The 27,202-nt window shown below is 39.5% G+C and overlaps 1 protein-coding gene and 1 pseudogene across 2 annotated transcripts in view; one reads left to right on the forward strand and one right to left on the reverse strand.

Moving 5' to 3' along the window:
- Positions 1-1,003: 1,003 nt before the first annotated feature.
- Positions 1,004-27,202, forward strand: part of PTPN9 (protein tyrosine phosphatase non-receptor type 9) — a 104,518-nt gene continuing 78,319 nt past the window's right edge. The window contains exon 1 of one of the 2 annotated variants that reach the window (XM_037833352.1): positions 1,004-1,666. In XM_037833352.1, the coding sequence (XP_037689280.1) occupies positions 1,604-1,666 (63 nt within the window). In that variant the 5' untranslated portion in view covers positions 1,004-1,603. The remainder of the gene's footprint in view (positions 1,667-27,202) is intronic. The other variant, XM_037833351.1, reaches the window with a different exon arrangement.
- LOC119530897 lies at positions 25,356-25,985 on the reverse strand (annotated as a pseudogene).

Below are 27,202 nucleotides of genomic sequence, written 5' to 3' on the forward strand. Positions count from 1 at the left end.
GCTAAGGTTGCTTTTAAAGTACTAGAACCAGCATCAGAACGAGAGCACCTTCCTCTGTTGTCTGAAGCCCACTTCCGTGGGACTCTCTCAGCAGGTTCCAGAGACAGCAATGCTGGGTGGCTTCAGTCCTTATGACCAGCTATGGCACTCAGGTTTTCAAACTTGTCCTTTTTGGGATTATTTACCTTTGTTCTAGAATGAAGCAAAGACATCTCAGAATCAGCCCTGCCTTCCCTATACCCTCCTACCTCTCCAAAACTGATTCCAAGACCCTGTAATCCCGAACCCTGTAAAACCCCCAAGCTCTTGTCGCATTTGCCTGGTTAGATATCAAAGGTTTGCAAAGGCTGCTTGATTCCTGAATGAGGTTCGAAATCGGATGCTCTTTTCGGGAGGGGCTAAAATTAGCTAGACTGGTGATGGATTACAGGATTCAGCCAGCAAGGAGAGAAAGGGATGGAGCCGCGATTACGTGCGCCTGTTCTTTCCAACCGAGCATCCTGATCCCTCTGCAACCTTTACAGGGTCTTTCAGTCTGCAGGTGGCAAGGAAACAGATAAGGGTTGTAGGTACGTCACAGTCACCTGTAGGTGGAAGCAGCAAGTTAATCACAGTCGAGGTGCCCGTCAGCAGATAATTTTTAAACTCGACTATATTCAGTTCCTCCTCTAAAAATTTTAACTTCGTATAAATACCACACTCCTTTCTATTTCTCCCTCTTTCAGACCGAAGTCTCCTTTCGTCTAGCCCCGAGGCCCCTCTCCTGCCCTGAGTTCCTCTCAGTCTCCCCCTCTCCTGTCTCCTCTCCTTCTCCTCCCTTTTCCCGGGATCTTCTCCTCATCTCCTCCGCCCTTCCTCCCCGGGCTCTTCTCTTCCCCTTCTCCTCCTCCCAACCCCCGGGCTCCTCTCTGTCTCCCCCTCCTGGACGGCGTCCTCGCGCCGCCGGGCCCTCCTCGCCGCCTATTTGTGAATGAGACGCTCAGTAACTCAATGGAGCCGCGGGGGGCTCAGGCCGTCGCCCGGCGGCCGCAGTGTTGGCCGTGAGCCGAGAGGGGGGCGCGTTTTTCTCGCTCCCTCCTTCTCGCCGCCGCCGCCGCGGCTTTTGAGGAACGAGGCTGAGAGGCGGCGGCGCTGGACGCAGAGGCCCGCATCCCCGAGCACGCCTCGACAGGCGGCCCGGAGGCTCCGACACGTTCTGGAGGAGCGGGAGCGCCGCCGAGGAAAGGGGACGCCGAGGAGGCCGGCGGTCTTCGCTCTGCGCTTTAAAAGTTATTTCCCATTTCCTTTTTTAATCCCGATTGACTATTAACTCCTCGCCTGCACTTTTTTTTTTTCTTTTCTGGGAGAGGAGGGGGAGTGTAAGAAAAGAGCGAAGAAAATAAAAAAGCATTTCCGCCCAGAAGAACGCTACTGTTCCGAGAGATTTTTCTTAAAACAGAAGCGGTGTTTGCGGTGGCCGCGGGCGCTCCGAGGCCCTGCTGGCCGGACCATGAGCGAGTCGGCCTCGGGCTGCTGAGGTGCGGGGACGCGGAAGCGGAGAACAAGGGTGCCCCGCGCTCCCGGGCGATTCTGTCCGCCGGGTGGCGGCGGCTGCGACGGCTGGATGGAGCCCGCGACCGCGCCCCGGCCGGACATGGCGCCGGAGCTGACCCCGGAGGAGGAGCAGGTAAGCGGGGCCGCGGCGCGGCGGTGGGTGTGTCCGGGCCCCCTAGGCCTAGGCCGGCCCAGCCTCCCAAGGCCAAGCTCTCCGGCTGCGGCCCAGGCCCCGCACGTCCCTGCTCCCGCGCGGAGCCCGTGGGGTGGTCTTTTCCCCCCAGCGGCCGCGCCCCAGGCCGTCTTCTACCGAAACGGAGGGGCGCCGCTGCATCTTGCCCCAGCCCCCTGCCTCTTTGCCCCCCCTCCTCGAGGCTCACGGGCCTTGTTACCCTCTCTCCCCCACCCCCATCCCGGTGGTAATTAAAGTTCCTCCAACTGGGGCGCCTCCCTTTTCCTCAGCCTTCTTCCCCCACCCCACACATTTGCTAGGAAGAGCTGGTCAACTCCCTTTGCAGAACACCTATTTGCTTCCCACCCTTCCACGCCCCATAAATGTTTTGCTTCTTTCCGTATGGGTTTATGGATTTTTGAGGGCAGGAAAAGCCCGTTTGGGGGGAGGGTGTTTTATGGAGATCGTCTCCCTTTTCGAGGAGAGTGGCGACAGGCCACATAGATGCTCTGGTTTTTCAAATGAGCCCTTCAGGTTTTCTAAGAGGGCTTTGACAGGCCTGCTCGGTCAGATTCTGGAAGATCCTGGCCGCCTGATGCTCCCGAAGGCCCCGGCTTGACCTCCTTATTCAGCTGCCCCAGTCTGGGCACATCCCTTCACCCCACTTTCCTATTATTAATTCGAAATATCTGACTGCCCCATCTTTCTGAAGCCTACCTTGAGCTCCATTGTCCCTTAAAGCTTATGACCTTCACTCCCCAGAAGGAAGTGGTTTGGCGATATCATTTTGCGGGCGTGGGTAAAGGAAAAGCCCAGGGCCCTTATAACATTCCCTCCCCCACATTCCTGCCGTGGCGATACAGACCACTCCTGAGGAAGGTGGGAAAGTCTGTTAGCTTAGATTGGGAACCCTAAGGGCTTTTTGGCACTGCCCATACCCAGCTTTAGCTGTACTCAAATATAGCAATAGTATGATTTCATGTTTAAAAAAAAAAAACTGAAAAAAGAAAAAGATGAACCAGGCTGGCAACCAATTTTAAGCTCTTTAGCCCCTGTTCTCAAGGACCACGTTTGTTAGCACAATCTTTAGTATAAAGACAATCTGGTTTTACAAACTAATATTGGCTAATGGGCTTCTTTAAGACCTGCTATATATATACACACATATATAAAACCTGATTTTTCTCCTTGTTTGTGGAGATGACATTTTTCATATTTGGCCTCAGATCTTGCCTTTTGATTCCTTGAGATAAAATCAGCCTGGGGGAAAAAAACCAAAACCCTTGCTCTGTACAAGCAGTGGTAACATCCTGGTAACTGCAGTTGAGTGTTAATGAAATGCTAGTCAGGGCCCAGTACAAGCAGGTGGTCTGTGAGACCATCCAGCTGGAGTTAGGGAAATACTTTAGTACTAACACATGATGTATTAGGTTGACTTTTAAAGAGGCACATCTCTTTCATCTTTTTTTCTTGGGTTAGTCAGGTTTGAAGTTTCTCTGTTGCTAAGACTTAAAGGTAGCAGTGCTCTTCAATGAAAATGGCATTTGGTTGCAAATTAAAATATTAAAACCTGGAAAGTAAATATCAAAGTATGGATAATGAAATTAACTTGGCTTTACTGTTTTTAGTCTGTATACATATATACAGGTGTGTTATTTAACTAATAAAAAGCTATCTTTTACATTTGAATGAATGCAATGGACATTAAAAAGGACTGGATCAAAATAGTAAATTATTTATATATTAAGGTCAAGAGGTTGTGTGTGTGTATGTTTTAATCAAACCTTTTGTTTTCTACAAAAGGCCAGGTTTTCTAAAGGTATTCCAGAATGTTGAAACACAAACATAAAAGCAGCATAGTTCTGATTATGGTAAGGCCTGATGTTCTCATCTTTTAGTTTAATATCACATAACTATTAAGATTCCTTTAAAATATTTAGACTAAACAGCAAATATGTATTAGCCTCGTCAAAGTAGTCATCTTGGGAAATGACACACTCATTCCATAATGCTGCCCCATTGCTCAATCCAATTTTAGAACTCATTTGGAGTCACTTTCAAAGCTTGTGACAGAATCTGAACCATCTTCATTGTAGAAAGTCCTTGTACTTTTGAGAGTCAATTTTATTTTTGGAAATAGCAAAAATTCCTCTGGAATCTTGTATCATAAATAAAGTAGGCGATCAAACATAGTTTCAGGTGAAAATGAAATGCAGTTAGGCCATTTTTGGGCCTTAAAAATGTTTCTGAAGCGGATTCCTCCTGAGTGGTTCTTCATTCCATCCAAGTCATGCTAGTTAGAAATCCAGCAGTCTACTTGGACCCTTTGCTGTCCTTCGGCCTCTATATACAGCACATCCTCAGTTTTCCTGAATGTCTCTTGAATTCAACTTCTTTCTTCTACCACCACCATCGTTATCCTAGTCCAAGCTGCTGTCATATGCATACTGGACTTTTATTTCCTACCTGATCCATCTGCATTCCTTAGCTCTTATTCCAAGTCAGAATTGCACATTACAAATCTGATTGCACCTTCCCCTCAGCCTGCCTACCTTCAAAATAAGCATAAAACCCTTCATTGGCTTTCCATTGCTCTTGGGATCAAGTTGCACTTCTTTAATATGGTCTTCAATGTCTAGCCCTTATGTGATCTAACCAATTCTCAAACCTCTGTTCTAGGCATACTCACCTTTTGGTCCTATATTCTTGGCACGTTTCCTCCTGCCTCAGGGTCTCTGCACAAGCTGTTTTCTGGAAACACTGTTAACTCCCTTTCGTTTCCTGGGGAAGGCCTTCCTTGAGGTCTCTAACAAGCTTAGATCCCTTGTTACTGGCTCTCAGAGTACTTGTCCTTCACCGCACTTATCACAGCTGCAAGTTTAGAGTGATTTGTGTGATTTATGTGCCTGTCAGCTCCACCATCATCTGCACATTGCCTGTGGTACGTAATGGGCATTCTGGACATTCAGTGAACCTTCATACTTGGGGAATGAATGAAGAGTAGTTCTTCACGTGATTTGTACACAGCCTCTCAGCCTGGCTTATAAAAATAAGGATACTGCTCATTTTGATATATAGGTTTTGATATATAAATTTTTTTAAGCTCATTATTATTACTTCATAGTCTCATTTCTTAGTTAAGCATGTGATGAACCAGTATTACACCAAATCTTCATTTGTAACTTTGATGTTTCATGACTTTATATTTTTAAGTTCTCAATACTTATGGAGCCCGCAATTGGGTTACAAGAAAAAATATGCTTTGCCTTTAAGGAGCTTGCATGAATAACAGTATTAACAGTAACTGGTTTCCGAGTCAGGCTCTGTCCTGGGCATTTCACATACAGTTAATCCTGACAAGATTGGAATTGTTACCCTCATTTTGCAAATGAAAATCTTGGACTTGAGAGAAGGAAATTGCCTAAGGTCACATAGCTAGCAAGTGATGGAGCCATGATTCCCACCCAGGTCTAGATCTGTCCGCCTCCGCTGCCAGTGCTCCCCCTCTTATGCTGCATTACCTCCTATGAAGCAATTAGCCAGTGTACTCAGAAGCCTGGTATATAATGGATAATTTTGCAGATTTTGGTGTTGATATATTTGTTGAGTTTGGTGATGCTTCTTCAAATATTGTTTAAAAAATACAGACAGTGAAAAACTGGAAAACCTTTACTCACCTCTGTGTTGCCAGTAGAATCATCGTATAATCCATGCAAGAAATTGTGATGAAATTACTCTTGGAAAAAATTTGTTTCTTAAGCTAGAGGTGGCACCTCTCCATTTTGAGGTATGGTCACAATAAGAATTTTATTTTCTTTGTATCTTCTTTTTCTTTCGTACAAGAAAAATAAAGATGAAGAATATTATCTCTTCAAACTGTAAAAACCAGGGTATTTTTGTTTCACTAATACATCTCTTTTTGATATGTTTATGTGTAAATAAATATAAAAGCCTTTCCTAATGGGCTGGTAGAATTGTAAATTTCACGTGTGAAGGGTAATCTCTACATATTAGTACTGCCCTTCATTCTTATTAAGTTTTTATTTAGTCTTAATTTTACTTTTCCAAAGTATGTACTCATATTTGTAACTTGGTAATTTTATTGAATTTGCTAAAGTATATCTTGACCACAGAGGGTAATTAAGGATATTTTATTCATCTGTTCTATGTCTCAAAAGTTAAGTTGGAGTCCTTGGGTTACATTTTTGTTTGTTTGGGCATAAATTGTGAAGAGAACCGTCCCTTTGAAGTAAACCATAAAATAAAGATTCTTAATTAGGACTCTAAGGATATTTGAATTCAGTAATTTTAGCTTTTAGGGTCTTTTGGTCATACATGGATATCACAGTGAATGATAGGATAGGGCAATAGTTTTCTAAAGTACATATTCTTTTTTCAGATGTTTGTTTTAAACCCAAGATGGTTTTAATAATTCATCTTCTTTACTTTATCTTTACTTTGAAGTTACAGTAATAAGTAATCTAAGATTTATTTTTTAAACCTCTAAAGAAATTTCATATTTTGGAGTTCTTTATTTAGAGCTTATAGCACTATTATGAGGATTGGTAAGCTAATGTGTATAGACCTCTTAGCTGGATGCTTGCATAGTAAGCACTCAGTAGTGTCAGCCATTATTACGATACTCCTTTTCTTTGACTAGTGAAAAATTTTTAGAACCATATTAGCTTAAACCAATCTGAAGGGGAAAATATTCACCCTGGGGATAATCACTTAACGTGGACTCTTTTGAAAGCCAGAATTATAGTTATCTTGCAACTTTACATGGTAGGGTAGCTTTCAGATACCTAGTCTAGTTTTGTGCTACGGTTTATGTTCTTAAAATGGTATCTTCTAAAGCTAAAAAACTTGACTGCTGTGCAGTAGACTTTAGAAATTTTGGGCACTTTTCCCAAGAGCAAGGGTTTTGTCCTGGTTCTTGTGGCCAAGAACTTCCCTTTTCCCACAGCCTCACATGTTCTATGCTAAATGTCATCTGTCCCCCTGGAAGTAACCATACGTCAAGGACCAAATGATTCATGATATTAAATTGAGGCCTTCCAGAGAGGAAGAGGAGAGGAATAAAAGGTGGAGAATTCTCATTATTTTTATTATTCAATAATTAATGATACTATAATTAGCAATTAGATAAAAACCTCATTCATATGTCATATTTTATCCTCTTAAAACTTCTGAGTATATCAAGGGTCTTGGATTTTAGTTTGGTGAATTTTAAGGAACCTAGAGGTAAGTAAGATTACTGTTCCGGTTTGCTAATGCTGCTCTTTTGCAAAACATCAGAAATGGATTGGCTTTTATAAATGGTGTTTATTGGTTACAAAGTTACAGTCTTAAGGCCATAAAGTGTCCAAGGTAAGGCACTAACAATAGGGTACCTTCACTGGAGAAAGGCCATTGGCATTTGGAAAACCTGTGTTAGCTGGGAAGGCACGTGGCTGGCGTCTGCTTGCTCCCAGGTTGAGTTTCAAAATGGCGTTCTCCAAAATATCAGCTTTCAACGGCCGTCTTCAAAATGTCTCTCAGCTGCAGCAAGCATGTGGGCCTGTAGAGCTCCTTTTAAAATACTCCAGTCAACTAATCAAGACCCACCCTGAATGGGCAGGATCAACTCTTCATGGAAACATTAAATCAGAGTTATCACTTACAGTTCGGTGGGTCACATCTCCATGGAAACACTCAATCAAAGGATTCCAACCTAATCAACAGTAATACGTCTACCCCCACAGGATTGCATTAAAGAACTTGGCTTTTTTTGGGGGACATAATATATCCAAACTGGCACACGGACCCTCCTTAAGAAACATGCTGAACTGTTTTAAGGATGTAAAAAAATTAAAACTCATAGATCAGTACGTATGAGTCTTATTTTCAGAGTTGTATGCCTTTAGTTACTTGGTAAAGAGGTAGTAATGTTGGGCACTTCAACTTTTTTTTTCTAAATCTAATCCCCATTTTATAGCAGAATGGCTTGTATATTGTAGGGCCAAGATTAAAAATCACTGCCCCAAACTCTGATTGTTTGTTTAGATACTAAAACCTCCAGTGCAATTTCAGTCATTTCACACTTTCTGTTCTACCATCCTGCCTTGATGTCTCAAGCATTCTGAAGCATTTTCATTTTCTAAATTCTAATTCAGTTACTGTATCACCCCCCCCCCCCCCCCCACACACACACACACAAGAACTCCTTGGCTGCTCTCCCTGGCCACTGGAGTAGTCACTATTCTCTGTTCCTCTTCCTGTGGAATAAGGGAAGATGTTTGGAGGACAGGTAGTTTAGTCTGCACTCCCCAGTGCTGGAGGGCCTGTGCTGCCAGAATCAGCACTTTCATATCTAATCTTGAAAAGATCTCTTAAGAACCTAACTGAGATGGGATAGAAGGTAGGGGGCACAGGGATGTGGAGGTGTTGCTGAGAAGCTCCAGAATCCATGGGAAGCATTGTTTGTTTATTAAAGTTTGATTATCTGTTCAGTCCAGACTATAAAATGATGAGACCAAAACAGTAGATTAGCGGTTACATTTTCTAAACTTCTCCTGCTGAGAAAAGCATTCCATTCTTCTCTGGGAAAGGCAGTTTCCTCTAAAATACCAAACCTCTGATATACCAAACCCATTCAAAACACACACATACTGTTTTTGTCTTTTTATCCAGTTCAGGTTTATGGATTTATTCTGAAACCAGAATTTATTCCCAGAATTGATGGGTAGGTCCTAAAGAGAGCCAGATATGACTTTAGGACTGAAGAGTCTGGGGAAATTAATCCAATGATTACATGTTCATTGCTTGAACAACTGGCTAATTTGGTGTTGTGATTGCCTAGTTTCTTTGCCTCTGCCTATGTTTTTATACATATTGTTATTAAGTGCTCTGATTTTTGTCAGTTTAAAAATAGACTTTTTAGATTCTCTAAAGTGATCCTAGATTTCTCTAAAAACAGTAACATTTTATAAAAAATGCTGCATATTCTGTATACATTTAGGATTATGGTAGTAAGTATTGAGTTCCCAGTACTTAAGATTAATGCAAACCTGGCCATTTGCTAAACAAAGATTTGCAAGTGAAATCTGGGCCATTTGGAAGGTGATGGTGATGAATCCTAGGTATCCCCTCCTCAGCCTCCTTTGTGGCTCCAGGTGTTTTTTGTTTTTTTTTAACTTTATTTATTCCAGGTGTTTTATTTAATATTTTTGAGTCTGTTTTGTCTGTTCTTTCCTTAAGGAACTTTTGAGAGACCTGCTTAATTTAAATAAGTAAAATTTCTTGCAGTTATAAAATGCTCAAAAAAATAGTAGTGATAACTATATTCTTGCCCTTTGTGCTACAGGAAACCATTTTTTTTTTCAGAGAATAGGAAGAAAAATTAAGAATCTGACTATGCAGCAATGATATTGAAGATTTCAAGATTAGCCTAAGAATTCTAACAGTCATTGTGTATGAGTAATGTATATAGAAGGTTGTAGCTTATTTTATCCTGTTACCACTTTTTGCACCATCCCTTTGTTTATTTCTTCTTTCTAGTTTAAAGATTAGCATTAGGCATAATGGTCTTTTGTGTGTGCCTGTGGATCAAACTTTAAAAGGTTATCAGATTTAAAAGTGACTCTGAATGCAAAGAATGATAGTTTGTATCATCTTCTGTAGCTTATTTAAACAGTCTTTATGAAAAAATTCTGATTCTATTGTTTATCTGGTTCGCAACCAGGGTGATTTTCTTCTCCAGGAAACATTTGTCACTGTCTAGAGACACTATTTGATTGTCAGGACTGGGGATACTATTGGCATCAAGTGGGTAGAGTTCAGGAATGCTGCTAAACATCTTATAATGCCCAGGACATCCCCCAACAACAGAGAATTATCTTTGTCAATAGTGCCGAGGTTGAGAAATCCTGGTTTATCTCTGAAACATTTTGTAGTTCTTTGGAACAGAGTTAAAAGTTCCTACTTATATGTTAAAGATAGATCTTTGCTAAACACATTTAATATTTATTAGCGTATGTCTCCCTAAACACTGATTTCAATGATTGGCTTCATATTCTGAAAAACTCTAGTCAAAAACTCGGCAGCATAACCATCACAGAAGATAAAATGAGCCCTTTTCCACGGCCTTCAAAGGGTTTTCAGGGACGGAGGGATTTTATATGACAGAACATTGTTGAGCCTTGCCATGGAGTGATAATAACATGAAGTGTCATTTTTGCTGTCTCGTCCAAATGTTTCTGAGTATTGCTATGAAGGGTCTGTTCCTCCAGGGAGTGGGGTGATTATTATGTATCAGTCCCTTTTCTGCTTCATGTGAATGCCAGCTGAGAGGAGGTTTTTTAAGACCCAAAGCAGAAATAGTTTGTTCATTCAGCAATCATTTATTTCTGTGGCTATGTGTCAGGTCCTTGTTCAGTATGGGTTAGGGGCTCTCTGTCTTTGAGGAACTGCTCTTTAATTCTTAAGAAGTTCCTAAATCAAATTTTAGGGTACCTGCTACCACTAAAGAGGAGGAACTGTTATGCACAGGGAGGGCAGGGACTGGATCTTCTTTGCACCCTTAGTGCACATTGTGAGAGTTCAAGGAATGTTTGCTAAAAAAGGAATGACACTATTGAAATCTTTTCATTCCTCACAAGAGTCTAGGAGGCAGTTATCGTTCTACTTAGGATGATTATCTTTAAGACGTAGAGATGACGTTTAGAGGCTTCCACTGACTTACTGAGGAGGCAGCACTGGTCTTCAAACCCTTCTCTTCTGATTCTAAGGGCAGTGCTCTCTCCAGTGAACTTCAGCTGCCTTAACCATGTATTTCTGAATATGACACACCTACAGACATATACACTAGAAATAGCTTGTCCTTAGCAATTGTTGGTTTAACATTCCTGGTTTCAGCTCTTCACAGGTGTCCCCACAGATGTGTCACTGCCTTGTTCTTTACTACTTATTGTACATTCATTTGTGAAAGAAATTATATGCTATAGTAGAGTTAGTGAACTTGGGGGTTCATGTAGATTTCTGGTTATATCTCTTGGAAAGTCAGAGGTCTGCTCTTTGCCTTTATAAAACCAGTCTTCAGTCTTCTATATGTAGAGTGTAATCATTTAAAATTATTACCAACATAATAGGGATGTATACATGGTATTCTTGCCTGTCAAAAACTAATGAGACTATAGCTTTTTCATTATTTTTCCATGATACTGTCACTTTGCCCATGGTTTGTTTGTATTTAGGCTATCAAATTTTCTTTTTCACTCTTTTAAAGTGCAAAAGTTGAGAAGGAAGATAACATTCTGAGGAAAAGGTTGTTGGAATTTTTTTTCTGCTTGTTTTTAGTTTTCTATACTTAAAATTTTTCTCTTATAATCATACGGGAAGGAAAAGAGTTGCTCAGAAAAAGGGCTGAAGCCTTTAACATTATGCATGTACACAAGAAAACTTTTTTCTTTGGTAACAGCCATTTGCCTCACTAAGGAAACTTTGGCTCTTCCATGCCTGATAAAGCCCCAAAGTGAAGACAAAGTGGTATTTCTGGCTAGTTCAGGGAGTTAAAAGTAATGGAGCTAGCAAGACTAACATTTACAGGCTTTTCCAACATACTTTTGTGTTTCAAAAATAAACACCTATATTGAGTTGCCCTATGACCCAGAAATTCTGCTATTCCATATATAGCCAGAAGATCTGAAAGCAGGGACACGAATAAACATTCAGACACTGATGTTCATAGCGGCATTATTCACAATTGCCAAAAGATGGAAACAAACCAAGAGTCTATCAACAGATGAATGGATAAACAAAATGTGGTATATGCATATGATAGATTATTATGCAGCAGTAAGAAGGAATAGGTCCTGAAGCATGTGACAACATGGATGAACCTTGAGGACATAATGCTGAGTGAAATAAGCCAGACACACAAGGACACATATTGTATGATTTCACTAATATGAACTAACTAGAACATGTAAACTCAGAGTCTTAAAATGTAGAATATAGGGTACCTAGAGATAGAAAGTAGAGAAGGGGGAGTGGTTACCTAATATGTACAGAATTGTTAATGAGATTGAACTTAAATGTTTAGGAATGGAAAGAGGTGATGATAGCTTGTTATTGGGATTATAAGTAATAGTGCCGTATTGTAGTTGAATTTAATTGAAAGTGGTTGTTTAAAGTCATATATGTCAGCAATTAACTCTATAAATGTAAATAAGTTCTTGCATGAACTACTACAAATTAAAAAAAATAATAGAGGGGTATATGGGAAAAAACACAGCTATTGTAAACTGTGGACTATAGTTAATAGTAATATTTTAATATTCTTTCATTAACAGTAATGAATTTACTACACCAACACTGTGCATCACCAGTGGATAAAGGGTATAAGAGGATTTGGGTTGTATTTTTTATTCTTATTTCTGCTCTGGAGTAATGAAAGTGTTCTAAAATTGATCATGGGTATATATGTACAACTATGTGATAATACTGTGAGCCAGTGATTATATACTTTGGATGATTTGTGTGGCATGTGAATATATCTCAATAAAATTGAAAAAAATAAAAATAAGCCCTTTTGAGTTAGGATTCTAAATGTTTTAGAGAAACCATTTGATAGTTTGGGGCCTGAATGTTAGTGTGCCATTTTATGGAATTAGGTTATCAGAGACATTTTAAAATTTTGAAACCCGTCTTTTTTTTTCTTTCTTTCTTCTTCTCCACCCAAAGCATCATTTTCTTTCTTAATTGAAATCAAGAAATGCTAGCCTTGTAGGTGATATTGTGAGAAAATTGGAAGAAACTGGAAAAATTGCTTTGAATGGAACTGCTAGGACTACTTGATCTTGGAAAGCAGTTGGAACCTGTAACTGTTGTCATTTTCCTTCCAGTGCCACATGTATTGGTAGAAGCCCACATCAAAACTTGTGATAGTAATAATGACTGATATTTAATGAGTGATCACTTTGTGCCGAACACTGTTCTAAGGGTTTTACAGGTTTGAATTCATTTAGTGAATAATGCAACTGTTGAGTCAAAGGAAGAAGAAAACTAGGTGTTACTTCTGCTTGTAGTTTGGCTGCTGCATTTGGGCCTAGAGTCTCTTACATAAATACTGTTTCTTGGTTATAAGATGTATCTATATTAATAATTTGTTAGAATGTGAATTGTCGTCTGCTTTAAATTCCTGAATATTTAACCTGTGAGATCCAATTGAGGTCTACTTTGTAAGAAAATAAGGAGTTTTCTCTGTAGGAGAAAGCACTAGATGTTATAATGCAAAATAGGCTCAAATGTATGGAATCTTCCTTTTTTTCTTTCCCTTACCCCCCACTTCTCATTATAGTTCTGGGAATGACTTGAAAGATTGGAGCAGTGGTTCTCAAAGTGTGGCCTCTGGACCAGCAACATCAGCATCCCCTGGGCACTTCTTAAAAATGCAAATTTTCAGAAACTCTGGGGGTAGGGTCCAGCAGTCTGTGTTTTAACAAGCCTCCAGGTGATCCTGGTGCATGCTCAAGTTTGAGAACTCCCAGAGAATCCCTAGGGTGCTGTTGTATTGGTCTGGTGAACCATCTAGAAGTGAGTTTAGACATTCAGGCCCACTTCAGAAAGGGAAGACCTGGATTTACAAAATGCTTTGGAACTAGGTGTAGAGCTATTCTGAACTGGATGAAAATTCTAGGAATTATCTGATTGTGGACTAGAATTGTTATCCCTTGGAAAGGAGCAGTAAGTCAAAGTTCTCAATGACTAGCATTCACCTGGTTTCTCTCATCCAGAGAAAGAGCAGACTCCCTCCACTTGAAAAATAGAATTGGAACCAGGATGTCAGCATGGTTGAAAAGACGGCATTGAGACACCTGATGTCCACTGCACATGGCATTCCCTAGAGAGATGCTTGGCTTCCAAGAGAGTATTGAGTGAAATGAGACACAGACTGTTCTGATTCAGCCAGGAAAACCTGCCAACTTTGACAAGGCTATTCCATAGGGAAGCTAATGTTACTCCAGTGTCAGTTGCCCTGAGAATCTGGATCTAGGAGTTACCAGATTTTACTGTCTGGGTTCTGCCAGGGAGCTGAGTCCAATTCTAATTGGAGTTGAAAATGGGGCATTGCAGTGACGATGGCTCGATTTCAGGCAGCTTTTCCAGGCTTCATTCTTTGTAGGTTTGCAGAAGGCTTCTTAGGCACAAAGGAGCTGATCAACTTGTACCATTTTATGAGCTTGTATAAGTTTGTCTTTGAGTTTATTTGGGAACCTCTTTGGATTTGGAAGTATTGATCCAGTGAGTTTGAAATGGCTGAGGTCTGACATTAGCTTCTGAGATAACTGACATTTCCTAATTGCAGTCTCCTGGCCAGCTGCTGCATCCGTTTGAGGGTGTAATGGAACTGTGGATTGAGACATTCAGGAAGAGTCCCAATTTCTTGAGTATGTTGAAACTCAGGATTTAGTTATCTAGGGCACAAGGTGGGGTTGGGGCTCAGAAAGAAAACAGGGTGCCAGTGTTAAACTTGGTGCATGAGGCCAGGGCCAGGTTAGCAGTAGATCTGATGTGCCAAGTCCTAAAGTTTTGGACTAGAAGTCATTGAGTCACTCCTGTCAAATCTGTTTGGGGCCTTGGGGCAGGGGCAAAGTTCAGTCTGAGGGGTGTGTGTATGTACAGGTGTGTTGGGAGTAGAGGGCGATATGTGTTAGTTATTGGGGAATAGAAGTAGTTGTCAGCTTCAATAATATAGAATGGAAGGAAGATAGAACCAGAAAGAAAGGGACTGGTTACTGTATTTTTCAAGCTTCTCACCATTCTGTTCTTTTCCTGGACTGATTCTAATTTGCCATTGCCTCTCTTAAAGTTTAGCACTCAGAACTGAAGACAGTATTTACTCGTGAAGTCTGATAAGCCTCCCTGTTTGAGGCCTCATTTTTTGGACACTGCTTCTGTAATGTGCTCCAAATTCACGATAATTTTTGGCAATTTTAGTAAACCGTTGACTCATAGATTCAAATCTACTAAGATCCCTAATCTTTTCTTATGTGCTTCTGTTAAGCCTCATCCTGTGCTTCTAAAATTGATTTTCTTATAATTATCCTTCTTACATTTCAATTTGTTGAATTTAATGTAATGCTCACTACCATTTGTTGAGTCTTATGTGCCAAGAACTTTACAAGTATCACCTTTGTTTCTCCTTACAATAATTCTTTGAGGTATTATTCCCATTTTATAGATGTAGATGTCAAGGCCCAAAGAAGTGAAGTGGCTTGCCTGGATTGCCAACAGTAAGTGGTAGAACATGGTAGTCAAACTCTTGTCTGACTCCAAAGCCTGTTGCTTTTGCATATCATTCTACTAGTTCATTATTCCATCCTGTTTTGGTTTTTTTGGAAGTGTGTTCTATTTTACCATATATTTGTTCTCTTAACTAAAGGCCCTGTTCTGATATGGCCAGCATATCCCAGTGTCCTTATCTACATCATTTATAGAAATGGGACCAGGCCAAGGATGGATGCAGACCGAATCAATGGAAAAAGCATGAGCTTTAGAGTCAGCCTTGGGTTTGGAATCTTGGTTGTACTTTTACAAGCAAGATCCTTAACTTTTCTGGACCTCAGTTTTCTCATATAGAAAATGTCTTAGCAATACCCATGAATGGACATTTTGGAAAGAGTGTATAGAACATGGATGTAAGGTGCCTGAACTGTGACCCAGCATACTATAGGCCCTCAGTAAACTTTAGTCTGTTTGCCTCCCCCGACCCCTTCTGTGATGCTTAGGTTCATGTGTCAACTTGGCTAGGTGATTGTACCCAGGTGTCTGGTCAAGCAAGCACTGGCCTAACGATTACTGCAAGGATATTTGTGGCTGCTTAATAAACCAGAAGGCTGGTTTATTAAGTCATCAGTTGATTGGCTGCAGCTGTGACTGATTACATCAACGAAGGGCTGTCTTCCACAGTGAGAGAATTCAATCAGCTGGATTTAATCCAATCAGTTGAAGACTTTTAAGGGAGACATCTAGAGGACCTTCACTTCTTCAGCTAACCAGCAAAGCATTTCCTGAGGAGTTTGTCAAAGTTACCAGTTTGTTTCCTGAGGAGTTCATTGAACATGTTCATCGAAGTTGCCAGTTCGCTGCTTGAGGAGTTCATCGAACATCTTCATTGGAGTTGCCAGTTTGCTGCCTGCCCTACGGAATTTGGACTTGTGCATACCCACGGTTGCATGAGACACTTCTGTAAATCTTACATTTATAGATATCTCTTGTTGATTCTGTTTCCCTAGAGAACCCTAACTAATACACCTTCCCTAGGTCCTTTTGATTTTTTTTTAATTGGCTATCTTGGTATATGATTGTTTATTGTTTCCAGTCATAGAAAGTAGTAGTTAAGAATTATACCATATATTACTATGTGATTATTGGCAAGTTGCTTAACCTCTCTCTGCCTCATTTTCATCATATGTATGTAAAATGTAGGTAGTAATAATATCTACATAAAATGTTGTTATGAGGGTTAAATAAGTTGATATATGTAAAGTCCTTGGAACAGTGCCTTAAATAATCTATGCTGCTATTGATAGGTGTAAAATATGGATAAATTTGTCAACTGCTCAGCGTTTTGTATGGCAGATATAACTGCTAAATGAATAGAAGCAAATATTACTGTCCAAAAAAAAAAAAAAGCCTTACTGTCCACAAAGATACGAAAAAATCCTTATGTGCCTTGCCAAAATGTAGATGTGTTCTATATTCAGTGCCCTTCAAACTTTAACATATACAGGAATCACCTGGGGATCTTGTTAAAATGTAGATTCTGATCAGGTTGGTTGTGGTGGGGCCTGAGATTCTGCATTTCTGACAAGCTCCTAGGTGATGCCAATGCTGTTGGTTTTCAGACCTCACTTTGAGTAGCACTGCTGTGTATTACATTCCTTTATTTCTAGTTCAGCCTAGTTGTATTCTTTCTTGAAAGACTTAGTAAATTGCATCTAGTGATTCCACAATACTTGTTCTCTTCAAGTTGAAGATTATGCTTGTTGATAGAGAAATGGAAGAAGTAGGAGTTGATCTGGAAACTTCTCACAAAGCCTTTTTTGTAATCCTTTGCTTTATTAACAGGCCTCTGCTTAATCCTGGGCTGTACTTTCCCAGCACTTTTCACTCAGGTCAGAGGCATCACTATTTTGTCTTCTTTAATGTACCCTTATGAGGGTCCTTTTAACATCTGTACTCACTGGAGAACTCTGTGCAACCATGCTGAATGTTTGAGATTGTTCTCTTTTAAAATTTGAAACTGATATAATTTATGATTAATTGCATAGTTGTTGTCAGAACTTGCTTTTGAGGGTTTCTTTACAAAAGACCAACATCTGTCGTCTCTAAAGAGAGTTTTAGATGATGAGATTTTAATTTTGCTGTATCTGCATATTTAAAACACTAACAATGAATAAAAATGTGGGCTCTTCAGGGTCAGAAAACCTGGGTTCTAATTCAGGCTCCACCACTTTCTTGCTTTGAGATCATGGGCAAGTTACTTTTTTTTTTTTTTTATTCAGTTTTATTGAAATACATTCACACACCATACAGTCATCCATGATATACAATCCACTGTCCACAGTATGATAACATAGTTATGCATTCATCACCACAATCTATCTCTGAACATTTTCCTTACATCAGAAAGAACCATAACAAGAATAAAAAATAAAAGTGAAAAAAGAACACCCGAATCATCCGCCCATCCCACCCCATTTGTCCTTTAGTTTTTATCCCCATTCCTCCACTCATCCATACACTAGATAAAGGGGGTGTGATCCACAAGGTCTTCGCAATCACACTGTCACCCCTTGTAATCTACATTATTATATAATTGTCTTCAGGAGTCCAGACTGCTGGGTTGGAGTTTGGTAGTTTCAGGTATTTACTTCTAGCTATTCCAATACATTAAAGCCTAAGAGGTGTTATCTATATAGTGCATAAGAATGTCCACCAGAGTGACCTCTCGACTCCATTTGGAATCTCTCAGCCACTGAAACTATTTTGTCACATTTTGCATCCCCCTTTTGGTCAAGAAGATACTCTCAGTCCCACGATGCCGAGTCCACATTCATCCCCAGGAGTCATACTCTGCATCGCCAGGGAGATTTACACCCCTGGGAGTCGGGTCCCACGTAGGGGGGAGGGCAGTGAGTTCACCTGTCGAGATGGCTCAGTTAGAGAGAGAGAGGGCCACATCTGAGCAACAAAGAGGTACTCAGGGGGAGACTCTTAGGCACCATTACATACAAGTTTAGACTCTTCTTTGTGGTAATGAGCTTCATAAGGGCAAGTCCCATGCTCGAGGGCTCAGCACATCAAACCGCCAGTCCCAGTGTTTGTGACAACATCAACACCAGTCCAGGTGAGGATGTCCAACACATCTGCACCTTCCCCCAGATCCTCGGGGCTGGGGAGGGGAAGGCTGTAAATATATTTTTTATTATCTGCCCAAATTACTCTAGGATGTGTCACTATTTCACTCCAGCCTATACTAACTTCCATATCTCACTTCCTATTCAAAGTTCCATGCAATTGTGGTGTTTGAACAAATCCACCGTAGAGTTGTACCGTTTAGAAAATTTAGATCCTGTACCAAATAGATATCTATTCCCTTGGTCTCATATGAAAGTTGAAGTTTTAAAACACAATCAGTTTCACCTTTATCCTTTGGCCTGGCTTGATGGGCAAGTTACTTAACAGTTGGAAATCTTAATTTGCTCATCTGTAATATGGGGATAATAATAGTGCTGATCTTCTACAGCCATGGAGAGGACTTGATAATTCATGTAAAGCTCAGTGTCTGTTAGGTTATCTGTCTTTCTTATTCCTTTGCTGGATTATAGACTGTATATTTTCTTGGAGTAGAGTAGGAACATGTTGGAAGTAATATAGTTATTTTAGCTAGATGTCTTTTACTTATTCCCTTGTTTTGGTTTGTTTGAAATGTTTTTATTGTATGGTTTTTAAAATTTTTTGATATAGTTAATAGTTAATTCAAAAAAAATGAAAAAAATATGCAGAGCCCCCCTGAGGAGCTAGGGGAAAACGTAGAGGTGTTGGGCTTCCCCACTGGATGGTTGCTGATGTGCTCACAAACATCAAGGACTGGCATTTTGATGTGCCAAACCCCCTATCACGGGATTTGCCCTTGGGAAGCCTGTTGCCGCGAAGGAGAGGCTAGGCCTTCTTGTAAGTGTGCCTAAGAGTCTCCCTCTGAATGTGTCTTTGTTGCTCAGATGTGGCCCTCTCTCTCTAGTTAAGCCAACTTGACAGGTGAAATCACTGCCCTCCCCTTACGTAGGATCTGACACCCAGGTGTAAATCTCCCTGGCAACACGGGATATGACTCCCGGGGAGGAATCTAGACCTGGCATGGAGGGATGGAGAACATCTTCTTGACCAAAAGGGGGATGTGAAATGAAATGAAATAAAGTTTCAGTGGCTGAGAGATTCCAGAAGGAGCCGAGAGGTCACTCTGGTGGGCATTCTTATGCACAATATAGATGACTCTTTTTAGGTTTTAATGCATTGGAATAGCAAGAAGTAAATACCTGAAACTACCAAACTACAACCCAGTAGCCGGGACTCTTGAAAACGATTGAATAACATTGGAGCTTACAAGGGGTGACAATGTGATTGTGAAAGCCATGTGGATCACACTCCCCCTTATCCAGTGTATGGATGGATGAGTAGAAAAACGGGCAAAAAAACTAAAGGAAAAATGCAGGGGTGTGTGTGACAATTTGGGTGTTCTGTTTTTACTCTTAACTTTTTATTCTTACTTTCACTTTTTCTGGTACAAGGAAAATGTTAAAAAAAAAATAGATCGGGTGATGAATGAACAACTATATGATGGTAATGTGATCAATGGATTATATACTTTGGATGATTGTATAGTATGTGAATAAATCTTAATTAAAAAAAAAAAAGAAAAAAAAAAAGCTCAGTGTCTGACTCCTGTTTAGAATTCAATACCCAGTAAATATTAGCTACTATTAAGGTCTGCTGTTATTTAAATCAGTGTAGTAAGGTTTACATAATGCTTTCAGGGATTGCAAACCATTTGATCCGGTGAGGTAGGTGGGTATCCTTTTTGGGATGAAAAACTATGGCACACAGTTTTGATTTGCCTGAGATCACATGACTGTAGCAGAACTGGGACTTTAATTCAGGATTACTGGTGCCACATTTAGGATTTGCTTTCTTAACTGCCTCTTTTCTGACAATGCTTAGCTGTTGGCTATCATACCTTCAAGGATTGCATGGTTACTTTCTCTTTGAGATCCATTCAATTTTTCAACTAGTCTATCTCTTTGGTCCTAGATTATGTCCAGTATAGTAGATCCCTCATGCTTTTATCATGAAACAGTAAGAATTTATCAAATTTTCTGTTCTCCCTCCCCCCACCGTTGCCTTTTAGGTTAGTGTGATTTCTAGCAACTGTCCAGGGACTTGAAGTTCCCTATCTCTATAACACCGTTATCACCATGCCAATTTTTGGATCTGACTCAAGGAAACATTCCATATTCTTCATTATTGAATAGGCTGAAGGGTATTCCAATACCTTATCATGCTCATTATTCTCTCCTTTTATCTTCATTCAGAAATTCTCTACTGTGGTCTGTGGATTTCTGCTAGAGGTATCATTTTGAGACATGCTGCCGTTCCCTTCCTCTCAAGATTTGAAGGACATTTGCCCATCCATTGGCATACTGCATTCAAAAATCCGCTAAACCCAGATATTCATGGGCAGGGATCATGTCTTATTCATTTATTTTATAAAATTCATAAACTAACCTTTTCTTTCCTTTAGCAACTATATATTATTGTAGACCACTTCCCTAAAAGGGAAAAGAATATTCAGTACTACATGGAAGAAAAATGCAATTTTTGTTTCTCAGACATAAAAGTACTAAAGGGTTAATTAATACAATTTTTTTTCACATTGCCTTTGTTACATTTAATGGAGATATATTACAGTGTTACTGTTGAGCATAGACTCCAGTTTGCTTTGATTATGTTTTTTCCAAAATACCATCCCTTTTTCAACACTCTACATGGTTGACATTCATTTGCTCTCCCACATGCAAAAACGTTTTTATATTTGTATATTTAGTAACAGTCATTGGCCGCTCCAGTTTTTGCCAAATTATACAGTCCCAGTCTTTATCATCTATCTTTACTTCTGGTGTCATACATTCTCTTATCCCACCTCTTTCAGCTTTACTCACAGACATTTGTTTGATGTACTTACAATACTGTGCTACCATCACACAGTATTATGCTATCTATTTCTGGATCTATACAATCAATCTTGCTAAATATTCTGTAGTCCTTCAGCATCAAATGCCTGATCTTAAAGTACAAGCAGAGAACACAGTTTCTTACTTAAATATTCCTTAGCTTGGTGTCATAAATAAACCTTAATTGCCATCCCTAATAGCCAAAACCATCTTGAAAAAGAAGAACAAAGTTGGAGGACTCACACTACCTTATCTTAAAAACTTATCACAAAGCCACAGTAATCAAAACAGCATGGTACTGACACAAGGACAGACATATAGATCAATGCAATCAATTTGAGAGTTCAGAAATATTTCATATTTATGGCCAACTGATTTTTGACAAGGCTGTCAAGTCCACTCACTGGGGAAAGAATAATCTTTTCAACAAATGGTACTGGAAAAACTGGCACTGTCCATGTGCAAAGAATGAAGGCAGACCCCTACCTCACACCATATACAAAAATCAACTCAGAGTGGATCAAAGACCTAAATATAAGAGCCAGAACTAAAAACGTCCTAGAAGGAAACTTAGGAAAGCATCCTTATGACCTTGTGTTAGGTGATGGTTTCTTAGACTTTCCACCCAAAGCACAAGCAATGGTGGTGATGGTAGTACAACGTTGTGAACATAGTTATCAGCACTGAATTATATATGTGAATGTTGTTTAAAGGGGAAATTTTAGGTTGAATGTATGTTGCTATAAAAAAAATGAATCATACATCACAAATAGAGAACCCTATTGTAAATGATGGACTATAGTTAATAGTACAGTAAAGATGTTCTTTCGTGAATTGTAACAAATATGCCACACTATTGCAAGGTACTAATAATAAATTGGTATATGGGAACCTATAACTTCTCTAATAAAAAATACTGCAAAAAATTAATAACCCCAATTGCCAAATCCAGCAGAAATGTTTCACATCTTTTCTTAGTGAAAATTTGACATTTGACATAATTGACCTCTTTCTCCTTGAGCCATTCTGACTTCCCTGATGAAAATTCCTTCTGTTTCTAGGTGTTCTCCTCTTACTACTACTTCTTCTTTTTTAATTAGAGCAGTTACAGATTTATGGAAATATCATGCAGAAAGTACAGAGTTCCCAAATACCCCACCGCTCAAACATACTTTTCCCTATTACTAACATTTTGCATTATGTGGTACCTTTGCTGCAATTAATGAACCAATATTATTATAATTATTTTATGAACTATAATCCATATTTTACATTAGGGTTCACTCTTTGTGTTACATAGTTCTATGGGTTTAAAAAAAATTTTTTAATTGGTATCCTATATATAACCTCAAAGTTCCCATTGTAACCACTTTGAAGTATATGCTTTGGTGGTATTAATTGCATTCACAGTGTTGTGCTACTGTTGCCACCATCCACTACTAAAACTTTGCCATCACTCCAAACAGAAACTCTTGTACCAATTAAGCATTAACTCCCCATTCCCCACCCCCACTCCTGCCCCCCTGGTAATCTGTATTCTAATTTCTGATTTTGAATTTGCATATTCTAATTTCATGTCAGTGAGATCATGCAATGTTTGTCTTTGTGTCTGGCTTACTTCACTCAACATGATGTATTCAAGGTTCATCCATGTTGTAGCATGTATCAGAACGTCATTTTGTTACGGCTGAATTATATTCCATTTTGCATATATACCGTATTTTGTTTATCCATTCACCTGTTGATGGATATTTGGGTTGCTTTCTTCTTTTGGCAGTTGTTAATGCTGCTGTGAATATTGGCGTGCAAATATCTGTTCGAGTCCCTGCATTCAATTCTTTGGGGTATATACCTAGAAGTAGGATTGCTGGGTCATATGGTAATTCTATATCTAGCATTCTGAGGAATTGCCAGAGTTTTGCACAGCAGCCACACCATTTTACAGTCCCACCAATAGCATATGTATGGGTTCCTGTTTCTCTACATCCTTGCCAAAACTTATTTTCTGTTTTTGTAGTAACCATTCTAGTGGGTATGAAGTAGTGTTTCATTGTGGCTTGGGTTTGTATTTCCCTAATGGCTAAAGATGTTGGGCATCTTTTCATGTATTTATTGGCCATTTGTATATTTTCATTGGAGAAATGTCTATTCAAGCCCTTTGCCCATATTTTACTTAAGGTGTTTGTCTTTTTGTGGTGAAGTTGTAGGAATTCTTTATATATTCTGAATATTAAACCCTTACAGATATATGATTTCCAGATATTTTCTCCCATTCTGTTGGTTGTCTTTTCACTTTCTTGATAATGTGCCTTGATGCCCAAAAGTTTTTAATTTTGATGAAGTCCATTTTATCTATTTTTTCTTTTGTTACTTGTGCTTTTTGTGTGAAATCTAAGAATCTATTACCTAATACAAGGTCCTGAAGATGCTCCTCTACATTTTCTTTTAGGAATTTTATAGTTTTAGTTCTTACATTTAGGTCTATGATCCAGTTTTAGTTGATTTTTGTATATGATATGAGGTGTAGGGGTCTACATACATTCTTTTGCATGTGGATATCCAGTTTTCCCCAGCACCATTTGTTGAAGAAACTATTCTTTCACCATTGAGTGGACTTTGCACTTCTGTCAAGAATTAATTGGTCCTAGATGTGAGGATTTATTTTTGAACTCTCAATTCTATTCTATTGGTCTATGTGATGGTTAGGTTCATGTGTCAACTTGGCCAGGTGACCCAGCTGTCTGGTCAAGCAAACACTGGCCTAACAATTGCTGTGAGGACGTTTGAGGTTGGTTGATAAACCAACAGGCTGGTTTATTGTATCATCAGTCAATTGACTGCAGCTGTGACTGATGACTCATCAAAGGGCATGCCTTCCACAATGAGAGAATGCAATTGGCTGGATTTGATCCAATTAATCAGTTGAGGACTTATAAGCAAGACAGAGGACCTTCACTTCTTCTTCGGCTGCCCAGTGAAGCATTTCCTGAGGAGTTCGTGGAAGTTGCCGGTTCGTTTCCTGAGGAGTTCATCGAGCACGTTTGTCGAAGATCCCAGTTCATTTCCTGAGGACTTCATCGAAGTTTCCAGTTCATTTCCTGAGGAGTTCATCGGACATCTTCCTTGGAGTTGACAGTTTGTTGACGGCTCTACAGAATTTGGACTCGTGCATACCCACAGTTGCATGAGTCACTTTTACAATTTGATAATCAGAGACTCCTGTCATTGATTCTGTTTCCCTAGAGAACCCTAACTAATACAGTCTGTATGTCTGTCCTTGTGCCACAACCCTTTTTTTTCTTTTTAAGCAACAACTGTTTTATTGTATAACAACTAAATAACAAGAAGAAGTGGTATGGGGTTACGTGATTAGTTAAGCATATTTTAACTTTTTTTTACTACTTGTGGGTCAGAGCTGAAGGCCTAAAGAGGTCTTCATAGTATTATATAACATAGTAAATAGAAAGTAATATCTGTATAGAATAAACTGTTAGAAATGATAAGTTTAAATGTAAAGTTTTGCGATTCTGTGGCTCTTGCATTTGGAGATTATTAGGTATGGATTGGACTCTGCCCTATATTATAAATTAAAAACAACGACAACAACAAAAACATGGGTACTTATAACTGACTTACTACCTTAAAAATTCAGAATAATAAATGGTGACAATAGTAGTATTAAAAAGTAGTCAAGCAATTCCCAGGGTTGTAAATCTCCCTGGCAATGCAGAATATGACTCCTGGGGATGAATCTGGACCTGGCATCGTGGGACTGAGAGTATCTTCTTGACCAAAAGGGGGATGCAAAATGAGACGAAATAGTTTCAGTGGCTGAGAGATTTCAAATGGAGTCGAGAGGTCACTCTGGTGGACATTCTTATGCACTATATAGATAACACGTCTTCGGTTTTAATGTATTGGAATAGCTAGAAGTAAATACCTGAAACTACCAAACTCCAACCCAGCAGTCTGGATTCCTGAAGACAATTATATAATAATGTAGACTACAAGGGGTGACAGTGTGATTGCGAAGACCTTGTGGATCACACCCCCTTTATCTAGTGTATGGATGAGTAGAAAAATGGGGATAAAAACTAAAGGACAAATGGGATGAGATGGGGGGGATGATTTCGGTGTTCTTTTTTTCACTTTTATTTTTTATTCTTGTTATGGTTCTTTCTGATGTAAGGAAAATGTTCAGAGATAGATTGTGGTGATGAACACATAACTATGTTATCATACTGTGGACAGTTGATTGTATACCATGGATGATTGTATGGTGTGTGAATGTATTTCAATAAAACTGAATTAAAAAAAAAAAAAGTCAAGCAAATATTGTCCCAGTGGTGCAAAACATACTTTATCTTCTCAAATTATTAAAAATATAAAATTACAATTTCTTTTCTTGACCTTGAAACATTCTGCTTTCCAAATATGTAAGAAGAATGGAAAATTTCTGCATTGAATCCATGTAACAATCTAATGAATTCATGTATGTCCACAGAACTGGCCATTTGTTACTGTGCTGGTTTTATGTGCTGTGCTGAAATGATGTATTTTATCTCCTATGTTGAAATCTTCTGGGATTATGGTATTATGGACTGAACAGTGAATTCTGCAGTTTGTGTTTTTTTTTTTTTTTTCAGGAGCTGTTGCATTGCCCTTGACTTAAATGCAGCAATAGGTGTCTTGTTTTTCCTTACAAAGGTTATCCTTACTAGACCAACCTATTCCTAAAAATTGATAGGTGGTGGCATATTCTTAGGTTCTATCCTTGTAAAACTGGATTCCACCTATGGTGATGATCTGAAGTTGTTCTTTCCAACTTTCATTAGATGGTCCACATGTGCTAACAGCTGTGTACTAATAAAGGGTTTCTCCAGGTTTTGCAATTCGTTGGAGAACATATTGTCTTTGAAACATGAACATAGCACATCTGAAAAATGGTCAGTGTAGCAACAGTATTACCTGGAAGTTTGCTGGCCAGAGGTGTGCCCTGAACTCTTGGGAAGTTCGGCTGTTAGCCTTGAGTCCAGTTCACAGGCAACTATCTTTTTTGCCTTTTCTAACAACTTTACAGTCCAACTTCCGGACCACTTCAGTTGGTCTTAAAGCAGACTCCCTTGCTCTTCAGTTCCTGGAGCTGTTCATGCCACTTGCAGCTCAGACCTCTCACCCCAGACATGACTTTCAGCATTTCTAGGGGAAGTTGGGGAGCTGGGGATTTGGCCCACAGGCTGGTAAGACAGGGACGACCAAAGCTGGCTACCATAGTCACCACACCATATGGGGTTCACTGTTCTTCATTGTTTTGATTGCTGTAACTTTGTAATAAGTTTTAAAGTTGGGAAACATAAATTTACATATAATTACTTTATTCTGGACATGTCTATTATAAATTTCTGAATTTAAGATATTGAAGATATTGGCAACTTAATTCCCAGATATTTTCTTCTGTAATTGATAGTCACCTTCTCCATTGCTTTTCTTCTCATGTCATTCCTGACATTCATTACCAGTTTATCCAGGAGTTTTTCTTCTCTATTTTCAACTTGAAACTCTTAAAGTGTTTAGTTAAACTTGTTCTTTGATAGCAGCCCAAGAGCCCATCATCATTAACTCATTTACTCACTGGAGCAGTGCCATGCACTGTCTTTTGTGTTGAGTATGCAGCTGTGAGCATGGAGGACTGGTTCCTACCCCTCCCCATGCTTATCATCCTGTGGAGCAGATAACCAAGAATTAAGCTTTTATAATACTTTCCGGTCAGTACCTGGCTGGAAGTCAGTGAAAACTTCCAGCATAAAGACGTGAAATTTAAGCTAATACCTGAAGGTTGAATAGGAGTAGGCCAGGTTTGGGAGGTAGGGAATAGGGAAGAATATTCCAGCATGATCTGGAAAACCAAGTCCAATTTTTTGACATTCACATTTCTCCTGAAGTTTCACTGATCAAATGTTATTAATGGCCTCCCCACCCCTTAGGTCCACCAAATCCTTGGTTGTGGGGCTCACCTTTTTATTAATCAGCTGGAATGGGTAGCAGTTGACAAGCTGCCTCCAGGTTCTTCCTTATGGAGCCTGTTAGTTTCCGTCTGGGAACCTCTTGCTGGTGGGTGTAGGAGCTTCCCGTTTATACCCTGGGTTTCTTTTTTCTTTTTCTTTCTTTCTTTTCTTTTCCTTTTTTTTTTTTTTTTCCCCTATGTTTCTCTTCTGTATTATAT

The sequence above is a fragment of the Choloepus didactylus genome, chromosome 4 (genome assembly GCF_015220235.1).
Source record: "Choloepus didactylus isolate mChoDid1 chromosome 4, mChoDid1.pri, whole genome shotgun sequence".
Lineage (NCBI taxonomy): Eukaryota > Metazoa > Chordata > Mammalia > Pilosa > Megalonychidae > Choloepus > Choloepus didactylus.